This window comes from Gymnoscopelus microlampas (assembly GCF_963454915.1).
Source record: "Gymnoscopelus microlampas genome assembly, chromosome: 5".
Classification (NCBI taxonomy): domain Eukaryota; kingdom Metazoa; phylum Chordata; class Actinopteri; order Myctophiformes; family Myctophidae; genus Gymnoscopelus; species Gymnoscopelus microlampas.
This window is the reverse complement of record NC_139942.1, coordinates 20,209,883-20,222,382: the sequence shown is the minus strand read 5'-3', so window position 1 is coordinate 20,222,382 and position 12,500 is coordinate 20,209,883. Positions and strand designations below refer to the sequence as shown.

Genomic DNA, 12,500 nt, shown 5'->3' with positions numbered 1-12,500 from the left:
CCAATCCCGTAGTCCTACGGGGCGGGTGTTTTCCCATGTTAAATCGTGCAGGTGCAGATTCCGGATTTTTTTTGCACTTCCGGTTTCGAAGGGGGCGGACCGGAAACGAAATAATACTGTTTCCGGTTTTTGTCCCGCCTCCGTTTCCTGTCTAGCGATCAACTTTGGAAGCCATTATCTCGGTTTGTTGTTGTGCTCTCCGCATCCCCCATTGTAACGTTTTGCTCTCGTTCTCCAAAATGGCTGGTCGGATCGCGTCGCCGTCTTCGGCGTTTTGTAATGTCGGATCCCGTGTTTGTGTCGAACCAAATGAACGCGGATTTTAAACGGATTTAGCGGGGCCTATGACGGAATCAAAAAAACAAAAAAGGTAAGAAATAGCTTGGCACTACGATGGACGTTCTGAGATTAGCCGTTGGCGGGGGATGTAATGGGTTAAAACAGCCCTAAAAACTCATCTTTCTGGAGGCCATAAGAGGAGGTATTACCAGTTTCCCGTTCCCAGACGACCCCCCCTCCCCTTTTTTTGTATATATATTTTTTAATTTTCATGCTTTTTTTTTTTACGTAGTGGTATGTTTTTTCTCTGTATTTTCATGTTGATTTGAACTGTTTGGACTTGCTACTATATATGTCTATGAAATTAACTCAAGGACCCCAACGGAAACAAGTCCGCAAGGACTTTTTTTGGTCGGACCTTTTAGACAAAAGTATTATAAATGTAACTGTGTTGTTTTACATTCTTTTGCCTAATAAAAAGTTCAATCAATCAATCAGAAGCCCACCAGTAGGGGCGCTCATGTCTCGTCCACATCAACCAAGAACCGCTTCCCAGAACCCTCTCCTCTCCTCCTCCTTGGACATGGTGGGAACATGATGACTCTTGGCTGTCCTCGTGTTGAGAAGATCGTCCAAAGCTTTGTCAAACAAGTCTTCACTTTCAATTCTCTGGTTTAGTCTTCCTCCTCCACTGTGCGGTCCTCTCCCGGACGTCACCACCAGTCCAATAAGCCTCTGGTATTTGTTGGAGAGGACTGGGTGTGTTTTTTTTTTAGAAAAGTATATTATTATCACTGTCGGGGTAGAAACCTTGTATGTCCAAAAGCGTTCAGATCTGCTACTTTGGATGCTTTTGTGTGACGCTGTCGTATGATGTAAGTAGGGCATTAACCCATTAAGACCTGAGGCTAGAGATTCTACAAATGTCTTCTAAATCCTAACGGTTTTCTGAAAAGCTATTGTTGCTATAGCCTATAATATCAGTGGTTCTCAGTCTATTTCAAGCAAGGACCACCCAAAATGTTATGTATTTGGCCGCCGACGCCCATCTCAAAAATACTTTGTTCCAGGGACCCCCACAGAAGCAAAAATTCGAGTAAAAAAATGTTCGCTTTAAAATAATATATATATTCAAAGATTTGCACACTTTTTCAAACATTTTCAAAAATAGCAGATATACAAGCTCATAGCGCGGCACTCGGTGCCGCGCTATGAGCTTGTATATCTGCTATTTTTGAATAGCCAAAGTGTAAAATCATGTTTTTTTTAGCTCAAATCAAAAAATGACACAGATGCGTTCCCGGTCTTAATGGGTTAATTTACGAAAAAACAAAAAGTTGGAGATGAGAGGTTTCTGCCCGACAGCAACGATAGATAGACGAAGCACAGGCAGCAATGTTTGTGTACGCGGTCATTGTTGGGGTCGTGTTGTTATGATGACAGTTTGTCTCTCTCTTGCTCTGACTCACTACATCTTTTAAACAAAGTTAAGAGCCCTAATGTAAGCATTCTCTTAAACGAGCATTTCCCAATAGGCACTTCCTGATGTGACTGCAGCACACACACACACACACACACGCACACACACACACACACACACACACACACACACACACATGCGCACACACGCACGCACACGCGAGCACGCGCGCACACACAAAACATCTGCAATGTGTCATGAAACTAATACATTGGCATTGCAACAGAGGCATAAGTATTGTAGACGCACTGGCTTGATTTACTTTGGTGAATAGTTTTAGGATGACTCTGTCTGTGAAAATAAAAACTATTGGCTGGATCGCCATGGCATTTTCTGTACACCATCATGCTACTACCTAGAAGATGCCATGGGGTCACTTATTTAGTGACCCCATGGCCTTTCCTCTAGTGCCACCATTAGGCCACAATGTTACTGTATGCTATGTACAAGATACATACAAGGAATGGCAGTGGCTGAGTACTTACACTCTTCCCCGGAGGAAGAACCCTACTGATTTTGGTGACCTTATGGCCTTTCCTGTTAGACGCATTAGGCCAAAGTTTCCACTTGTAAACAAGATAAGCCTACATATCAAGATGTAATGGGTGGGATAGATCGCCATGAAACCCCCTGAGCGCATTCATACTCCCTGGACGTATGAATGTGACCTTCTTGACCTTCCCTCTAGTGCCACCCTCATGACAAAATGTCAACTTTGCACAAAAGATATCTCAGAACCTACTTGGCAGATTGCAGGATGAAACCTACAGACTTTTGTTAACCGTTTGAGTGTGAAAATTGGAACCTCATGCTGTACAGTAGGTCTTGCTGTACAGTCTCTTAAAAGTCTAAATTTAGCTGTGTATACCGAAAATACCCACTTAAACCTTTTAATCTTTTAAGATTAAGGGCAAATAGTTTAAGCAAAATCCATCCTCTGCCCACCGTCTGTCTTCGAATTCAAAAATAGCAAAAAAAATCACACCCTGTGTGAAGGTAGCGGCGCCTGTGATACATTTTGTCATCGATATGTGTTTATAATGTGTTTATAGCCACGTGTCACGTGAAGCTTGACCAATCACTTTGTTGACCCACCTGACCAATCAGAACGTTGACGTACGCACACGGACAAAGTCAGGTATAGAGCAGGATCCGCTAAAAATCTGCCTTTTATTGATAGAAACACTAGACTGACAGGGAACGGGGAGAGAGATGAGGGGGGGGGACACGCAGAAATGGTCGTCGGGAATGGGAGTCGAACCTGCGACAAGCTGTCAGGCTGGATTACCAGCCTAGGTGCCCAGACGGCCCAACCGCCTGGGCCACTTTAACCCATTGAGACCTGAAGCCGATTCTACATGTCTCCTAAATCTCAACAGTATTCTGAAAAACGTATGTTTCTATACCAGTGGTGCTCAATCTTTTTAGCGGTGCCAGCCGCTCTACACTTGACTATGTCCGTCCGTATGTCCGTTTGAGCCTGGATGTCCGTTTGAGCCTGGATGTCCGTTTGTCCGTTTGAGCCTGGATGTCCGTTTGAGCACGGGCTTTAAACAGCTATAACTCTAGTTCGCAGCATGCCAGCAAGTCCAAATTTGGTATGTGGACTTAGACCACCAATAGGGACGAGCATTGACTGCTGAAGCCCCGCCCCGCCCTATTATAGCGCCACCAGGAGGCCACTGGCTTTACACAGCTATAACTCTAGTTTGCAGCATGCCACCAAGTCCAAATTTGGTATGTGGACTTAGACCACCAATAGGGACGAGCATTAATTGCTGAAGCCCCGCCCCGCCCTATTATAGCGCCACCAGGAGGCCACTCACCAAAGGCACCGCTTCCTTCACACAGGGTGCGATTTTTCATTTCAAGGACCCCCAAAATGATATGTATTTGGCCGCGGACCCCCATCAAAATATGTTGTTCCAGGGACCCCCAGAAACAAATATTTGAGTAAAAAATGTTCGCTTTAAAAATATATATATTCAAAGATTTGCACACATTTTCAAGATTTTTCAAAAATAGCAGATCTATAAGCTCGTAGCGCGGCACTCGGTGCCGCGCTATGAGCTTGTATATCTGCTATTTTTGAATAGCCCAAAGTGTAAAATAATGCTTTTTAGCTCAAATCTAAAAATTTCACATTTCCAGGTCTTAATGGGTTAATGCCTTTATTGATAGGATAGTAGTCTGACAGCAAAGGGAGTCCGGATCGGGACTCGAACCCGGCCGCGACGCGCTGTCAGGCTACTTTGGAGCCTAGGAGCCTGGACCGCTACCCCAGGCCGCTCCTTACCAAGTCTGAGTGACTTGATTTGATCTGATCTTTTCTCTCTCTCTCTTTAACCCCAGACATGCCGCTCCACGTGCGCCGCAGCAGCGACCCCGCCCTGCTGACCGTGAACGGGCCGCTGTTCAGTGCAGGAGGGGGAGGAGGAGGAGGGGGAGGGGGAGCCGGAGACCCCCGGGGGGCCCCGGCGGAAGAGGGACCCCCGTCCAGGAGGAACCCCACGCGCTGGTCCACCACGGCCGGCTTCCTCAAGAGCCAGAGGCAGTCCTCTGGAAGCAACAGCCTGGAGAGGAAGGTGAGGACATGTTGTCATAGTTGTGTTGTTGTTGTTGTTGTTGTTGTTGTGCTGGGACAGGGGGTTCTTTTAACCCATTCAATCCGGGAACGCATGTGTACATTTTTTTTTTTCTTTGGCTATTCAAAAATAGCAGATCTACAAGCTCATAGCGCGGCACCGAGTGCCGCGCTATGAGCTTGTAGATCTGCTATTTTTGAATAGGCAAAGAAATCTAAAATGATAGAGGATTGAATGGGTTAACAAAATAAATTGCCTGGTTAAATGCGATATTTATGTGGGCCCCCCAAATAATTGCCAAAAGATTTTAACAATAATATAAGAAAATGAGTCATGGTATTCAAATAAGAAAGTCATGGTATTTCTTCTTTAACTGATTTAGTGCCTATGACGTCTGAGACGTCACGTTTTTCATAAGCCCAGAGTGCCAATGACGTCTGAGACGTCATGAATAAAAAAATAATAAAAAATTCAAAAAAAAAAAATTCTTTTTTTTTTTTTTTTTTTTTTGAAAAAAAAATGTTCAGAACCCAAGATATCATGGTTTGAAGATGTGCTGCTCCATTCACTTCTTGTTTAACATCTTACTGAAAAAAGCTGTATCTCGCTTCCTAAGCACTTTTTTTTTTACAATGTATTTTTGGCTCTGGCACAGGGGTGATATAGCCAGAAATATTTTTGGCACTGAATGAGTTAAGACCATTAAAAATTAGTTTTCATTGTGATACCGATGAATAGGATCTTAAATTATTCCATGTTAGTTCCATTGATCCATGCTGAAACACAATGGATTCAGCGATCATCGGAATAAACACGCTCAGAATTATGCACGCGGCCCACCCATCTGACCACTGTTAACTCTCTGCCTGCCAAAAACGTTTATAAACGTTTTCATTAAAAAAAAATCAAAAACAAAATAAAAACATTTCTAAAATTATTCATTATTTCTTCCGTTTTTCCGTTCTTCACAAAGAACCAGGAGATAACATTTTCCAAAAAGTTGCTGCTCCATTCACTTCAATGTTAAAAAAAATAAACGGAGAAATAAATAACATTTTTCCTGTTTTACCATCTAAACTGCTGGCAGTTTTTGAGTACTATTTTTGAAAAACCCTGGCATGTTAACTCACTGAGTGCCAGGATTGCCAGAATTATTTCAGAATTGATTCTGAAAAGTGCCAGAGTTTTTTTCACAGAAAACAAAAAGTGCTTAGGAAGAGAGATATAGCCTTTTTTAGTTCTAAGTTAAACAAGGAGTGGATGGAGCTGCACATCTTCAGGTTATGATATCTTGGGTTCTGAACATTTTTTTTCAAAAAAAAACAACAAAAAAACAACTTTTTTTCAATTTTTTCAAAAACACGTCAAACACGTTAATGGCACGTTGAGCAATAGCGGTAAAACACGTGAAACACGTTAATGGCACTCAGTGAGTTAAGAGTTAAGAGGGTACAGATTTTCAAGTGGGCCCTTGTCCAGAAAAGAGGGATCTCTGCTCTACACAAAACCTACCAAAACAACAAAATGACGTTTTTTACAAGCCAATGAAAAGCATGACAGTGAGCGTTGCGTTGTGGTTGGTCGACAGGCTAAGGGCGTGGACACATACCGCAGCCTGCCGAGAGACGCCGGGACATGGGCCAATCAGAGGGAGTTTCAGAGGGAGACGGCTCGCTCCTCGCTCAGCGCCAACCACCCCATGGTCGACCGCTGGCTGGAGAGGCAAGAGCAGGTAGGACGAGTTGCACGCACACACACACACACACACACACACACACACACACACACACACACACACACACACACACGCATTATATACTGTACATACAATCCGGCAGACAGGATATTTGTCGAGGTGTCCATGACCAAGATACTTAACCCTTATCTGCCCCCCCAACCCCACCCCCTCCCCCTCGAGCACTCGGTGTGACCACCTGAGCAGCCATCAGCTGGGTGAAGGTGAAACCGATTTCCACCCGTGGGATTTACTACGGTCTACATCACCGGTTCCCAAACAGTGGGTCGGGACCCATTTGTGGGTCGCGGACACATTTGTATGGGTCACGAGTAAATGTCAAAACATTATTCATTTTTTATCCAAAAAAATAAATTCAATGATTTTTTTCAATTTTTTTCAATGAAATTCAAGGCATTTCATTATACAAAATACAAATAAAAAAGTGAAAAAAAATCCATAAATTTGAAAACGTTTGTTTAAGAAGTAGTGAAAATAGCCGAACTACAAGCTCACAGTCGTTGTGAGCTTGTAGATCTGCTATTTTCACTAGTTTGGGTCCCGGGGCAAACGTCTAATTTCTCTTTTTGGGTCTTGAGCTAAAAAGTGTGGGAACCACTGGTCTACATTATTATATATAAGCCCAATTCTGGTCCTGAAGGTGATGCAAACCTTGTCTCCCCTTCCCTCTCAGTCCAGCCCCTCTTCCCTGAGCCTCGATACTGTATGTCTATCATATCCAGAATGTGACCCACTTCTATCACTCTGCCAGCCCGATAAGGGAGACAGTTATGGAGCCCATGGGCTTTGAAGGAGTTAACCACTTTCAAACCTGGCGTCCCTGTTTTGGGCACATCATCAAAAATAGCAAAAAGTTCAAACTCACAACGCGTCTTAGCGTTGTGAGCGATCCTAGCGCCATGTGTAAAATAGGGCTTAAAGGGATAGTTCAACCAAAAAAAAAACGTCACCCCATTGAGACACAAGGACGCAAGGAACTCATGGATATTTGTATTTTTTGTGGCATTCCTAAGCCGATAATTTGATGACCAGTGGACCGGTAGGCAGCGGTTCCGGTAGGAGACACAAAGGAGACTCTTTGTGTCTCCTACCGGAACCACTGCCGCTCATCAAAGTATTGGCTTAGGAATGCGACAAAAAATAAAATAAATCCATGAATTCAAGTCTCCATGGGGTGAGTAACCGATAGAAAAAAAGTCATTTTGAGGGTGAATTATCCCTTTAAGTGGTTAAGAACTTGTGGGGGACATTTCATCTTGAATTCACAAAGACCTGTAGACATTATACGGTACGTATATCACTGTGAGTCGCCGATAGGTCAAATATACTACGATAATGTTTCACTTTTATGTCATGGACCGTCCGGTCAACAGTTAATCCATTAGTTCCATAAATAACAGGTTAAATCTCTCGGTGAAAGGCACCACGTACTGCATCTACCTGTCAGGACGGTACGGAGACCCATCTGGATGCAATTCTGAACCAGATCAGATTAAACGAGGCTCGCTATATTAACCCATTCAGACCGGGAACGGATCTGTGTGTCATTTTTAGATTTGAGCTAAAAAATACATTTTTACTTTGGCTATTCAAAAATAGCAGATCTACAAGCTCGTAGCGCGGCACCGAGAACCACTGAAGAACCACTGAAGTAGAAACATACGTTTTTTCAAAAAAACTATTTTAGAAAACATTCGTAGAATCACCAGAAGCAAAGATTTGTGTTAAAAAAGATTTGCACAAATTAAAGACAAAATAGCAGATATACAAGCTCATAGCGCGGCACTCGGTGCCGCGCTATGAGCTTGTAGATCTGCTATTTTTGAATAGCCAAAGAAATCCAAAGAAACACTCAGATCCATTCCCGGTCTAAAAGGGTTAATCCCTGGGGCGGAAATCATTTTTCATTTCTTTATGTTTAGGACAGGAAGGGAGATGACATGTTGAAAATATGATGAACATGTGGGTTTTAATGACATCGAAACGGAAGCCCTTCGTACTTAACCGTAGTGTTGCGGTTCATGTTCATTGTTTTACAAGTGGGACAGTCGGACGTGTCAATGAATGAAACAGGTTTTTTCATGGTCCGTTTGGGTCCATATCTTCTCTCTGGGACTGTACGAACAGGTTACTGTGAGTGTAGAGGTCACAGATGAGGAGTGCAGTCAGTATTAATGACCTGCCATGGATCCCCTGTGGAGTGCCTGTAGCCAGACAGCCCATCACTGACGCACACACACACACACACACACACACACACACACACACACACACACACACACACACACACACACACACACACACACACACACACACGAGTGTGCGTGTGTGTTGAAAGGTGAATGAGTGACTTGATGGAAGGTTATACTGTCTGTATTGTTTGAAGGACGTGATGGTGGTTTGTTCTTTCCTTTCTCCTCTGTGACAGTGAGATCTCTCTCTCTCTCACACACACACACACACACACACACACACACACACACACACGCGCACCGTCGCACACGCCCCAGCTGTGTCTCTGTGTTATGTAGCTGTGGTCGCTCTGTTGTGTGTCGCTATCTGACAGAGTTGTTCTGTTTTGTCTCTTCCAAGTCTCTCCGAGACCGGTCATGTTCAGTGTCTCTGTCCAACAGGGATGTTGCAAAACACACACACACACACACACACACAAGCGCACACACACACACACACACACACACACACACACACACACACACACGCACACACACACACACACACACACACACACACACACACACACACACACACCATGAGAAACACATAACCTTTTAAGACCTGGAACGCATCTGTGTCACTTTAGATTTCTTTGGCTATTCAAAAATAGCAGATATACAAGCTCGTAGCGCGGCACCGAGTGCCGCGCTACGAGCTTGTAGATCTGCTATTTTTGAAAATATGTGTGCCGCGCTATGAGCTTGTAGATCTGCTATTTTTAAAAAATCTTAAACTTTTTTTTTTTTTTTTTTTAAACTGTTAGGATTTAGAAAACATTTTTAAGAATCGCCTCAGGTCTTAATGGGTTAAGTTGCCCAAGAGCAGGACACCATGTGATCACAGAGCCCTTGAAGGAATAGATAAGGAGAACAATTGCAACAGCAGACTTCATTCTGTCTAGTGAACAGTACAACATTCCCTGTGAGAGGAGAGGACGGTGTATATAGAGAGAACAGAGAGCAGACAGCCAATAGAAGCCAGACACATCAAATGAAAACACATTAGAATGCAATATAACCTGGCAATGTAATAAAACATAAGCAAATTGGAATTCACGTTCAGGGGAAGGAGAATGCAACACAGTATGGCATGGAATCACAGAGGAAATGACACGTCGTTAACCCATTGAGACCTGTAGCCGATTCTACATGTCTCCTAAATCCCAACAGTATTCTGAAAAACGTATGTTTCTATATCAGTGGTGCTCAATCTTTTTCATGTCAAGGACCCCCAAAATTATATGTATTTTGCCGCGGACCCCCATCAAAATGTTTTGTTCCAGGGACCCCCCAGAAGCAAAGATTTGAGTTAAAAATGTTCGCTTTAAAAATATATATATTCAAAGATTTGCACACATTTTCACGATTTTTCAAAAATAGCAGATCTACAAGCTCATAGCGCGGCACTCGGTGCCGCGCTATGAGCTTGTATATCTGCTATTTTTGAATAGCCCAAAGTGTAAAATAATGCTTTTTAGCTCAAATCTGAAAATGACACGGTTCCAGGTCTTAATGGGTTAAAGTGAAGATGTTAGCATTTAACTACTGTAGACTAGGCTATGAAGGAACAAGAGAATTGTGTAAGCTATACTAGAATGGATCGCAGAATGAAAACGCAATAGAATTACCGTTTAAGAGAGTAGCAGTGGTGTAAAGTAACCAAGTACATTTACTCAGCTACTGTACTTAACACATTGGGTGCCAGCATTTTATAATAACAGATTACGTTCGGTGCCGAAATCTCACCGTTGAGCTGCGCAGCGCTGTTTAAACTGTAGACTCCACGACGTGCATTCCATGTGAAAAAAAAGCATGCCTCCATTTTGCCCGATGGTCCTGGCTAACGCCTGGAACGATAACATCTCTCACGCGAGTAACAATGGCGGAGCGATCGTGCATACAAAATGAGTCGTTTTCCCCAGCGTAAAAAGTTTCGGAGTGATAGGGGTTTTAGAGAAGGAGATAGAGCGGAAGCGGATGGGAGCCGTGTTTTTTGACACGGTGATCCATCTGGCCTATCCTTCTCAGAATCACCACGGGTGATTCCAGAGCTGCTCCAGCCCCTCCCGTGTGGAAAAAAAGAAAGACACCAAACGCGGTTCAGACCGTGTTCGGCACCAAAGCGTTACTCTGTGAAAACACGGTTCAGACCGTGTTCGGCACCAAAGCGCTACTCTGTGAAAACACGGTTCAGACCGTGTTTGGCACCCGATGTGTTAAGTACAATTTTGAGGTACTTTTACTTTACTGGAGTATTTCCAATTGTCTATACTTTTACTTCTACTCCACTACATCTTCTCAGAGGCAAATATTGTACTTTTTACTCCACTGCAATTATTTGAAAAATGATTTGAAACGTTACTAGTTACTTTGCAGATATAAATGATTACATTATAAAACATACATGAACCACTGTAGCCCTGTTTTATATTGTACCAAGGCTATTTGACAATAGCCGATCTACAAGCTTGTAGATCGGCTATGAGCGGCTATGAGCTTGTAGATCTGCTATTTTTGAAACAAACTGAAAATGTGTGCAAACCTTTGAATATATATATATTTATTTTTTTTGTAACTCAAATCTTTGCTTCTGGGGGTCCCTGGAACAAAATATTTTGAGGTGGGGGTCCGCGGCCAAATACATACCATTTTGGGAGTCCTTGACGTGAAAAAGTTTGAGAACCACTGATCTACATTATCTGTCTGTCTGTCTGTATAACACTCTTCATCAGTATAACACTCTGTTCTTTCTTTGGTGAAGTCTGTGTGTCAGTGCGAGCAGAGAGCAGAATAGGAGATGCTGTAGAAGTGAACATGAATGGAGCTCTTCCTCCTTTGTGAACATCTCCCTCCAGCACAGCCATTGGCTCCGTGGTGGAGAGTGACAACTGAACTGATAGTTTGAGTGTCTCTCTCTTCACCTCTCTCTCGCTCTGTTTCTGTCTCTTTCTCTCTCTCTCTCTCTCTCTCTCTCTTTCCCTCTGTCTTTCCCTCTTCATATATCTCTTCTTTATCTCTCTTATCTCCCGTCCTCTGGTTTTCGGCAACAGGTAGTGTAGTCATGGCGATGGTGAGCTGTCAGTACGGGTGTGTTAATGAGGTGTTGACGCAAAATGGAGGCCAGCACAGCATCACTGTCCACAGGGCTGGAGGTGGGAGAGTGTGGGTGGAAGAGGGAGTATGTGGGAGTGTGTGTGCGTGCGTGCGTGCGTGCATGTGCACCAGTAAAAGTTTGCATACCTGCATGCATATGTCTGTGAATTGATGGATGTGCATCAGCCATAAGTGTGTACATGTGCATGTCTGTGAGTCTGTCTGTGAGCACTTTACTGTGTGTGTGTGTGTGTGTGTGTGTGTGTGTGTGTGTGTGTGTGTGTGTGTGTGTGTGTGTGTGTGTCATTCGAGTGCGTGTCAGAACTCCAGACAAGCATAGAGTGGGTTGCAAATCAACCAATTAAGTTGCAGAGCAGTGAACTGCAGAGCTGAACTATTCAGTTCTAACAACTCAACCTTGTCACGTACGCACTCACACACACACACACCCCCCCCTGCCTGCATCGATTTCCACCTCTGAGAGGAGACGGTGTTTGTTTATTTTTAGGTGTGTGTGTGTGTGTGTGTGCCTCGTGTAGACTTGCGTGTCCAATGTGTGTTCCCGCGTACGTACTATTTCACTTTCATTGCAAGTGTGGACACCACGCTCATCGGGTGCAGTTTAGGGGTTCAGTGTCTTGCTCAAGGACACTCGGGACACTAACTCAGGGAATCAAACCGGGAACCGTTTTTTCCCCCCATTTCGCTCTCTAGTACTCCTGGAGCCACTGTGTGGCACTGTGTGGATAGGGTGCTGTATGTATAGGGCTGCTTCAGCTGAAAGCCTGGCGTGACGTGTGTGTGTGTGTGTGTGTGTTGTCGTTTGAACAGATGGCTGAGCTTTAACCCATTAAGACCAGGAACGCATTCTGTGTCATTTTAGATTTTTATTATAGCTCTAACCATTATTTTATACTTTGGGCTATTGCGCTACGAGCTTGTAGATCTGCTATTTTTTACATATATTTTTTGGAAACAACATTTTTAACTCAAATGTTCGCTTTAGAAAATATATATATATATATATATATATATTCAAAAGATTTGCACACATTTTTACGATTTTTCAAAAA

General features: G+C 43.5%; 1 protein-coding gene across 5 annotated transcripts in view; it reads left to right on the top strand.

The window, feature by feature from the left end:
- LOC311046045 (partitioning defective 3 homolog) overlaps positions 1–12,500 on the top strand; it is a 361,319-nt gene that overhangs the window by 129,012 nt on the left and 219,807 nt on the right. For all 5 annotated transcript variants that reach the window (XM_084058141.1, XM_084058140.1, XM_084058142.1 and 2 more), the window contains exons 4-5: positions 4,112–4,344; positions 5,933–6,076. In XM_084058141.1, the coding sequence (XP_083914267.1) occupies positions 4,112–4,344; positions 5,933–6,076 (377 nt within the window). The remainder of the gene's footprint in view (positions 1–4,111; positions 4,345–5,932; positions 6,077–12,500) is intronic.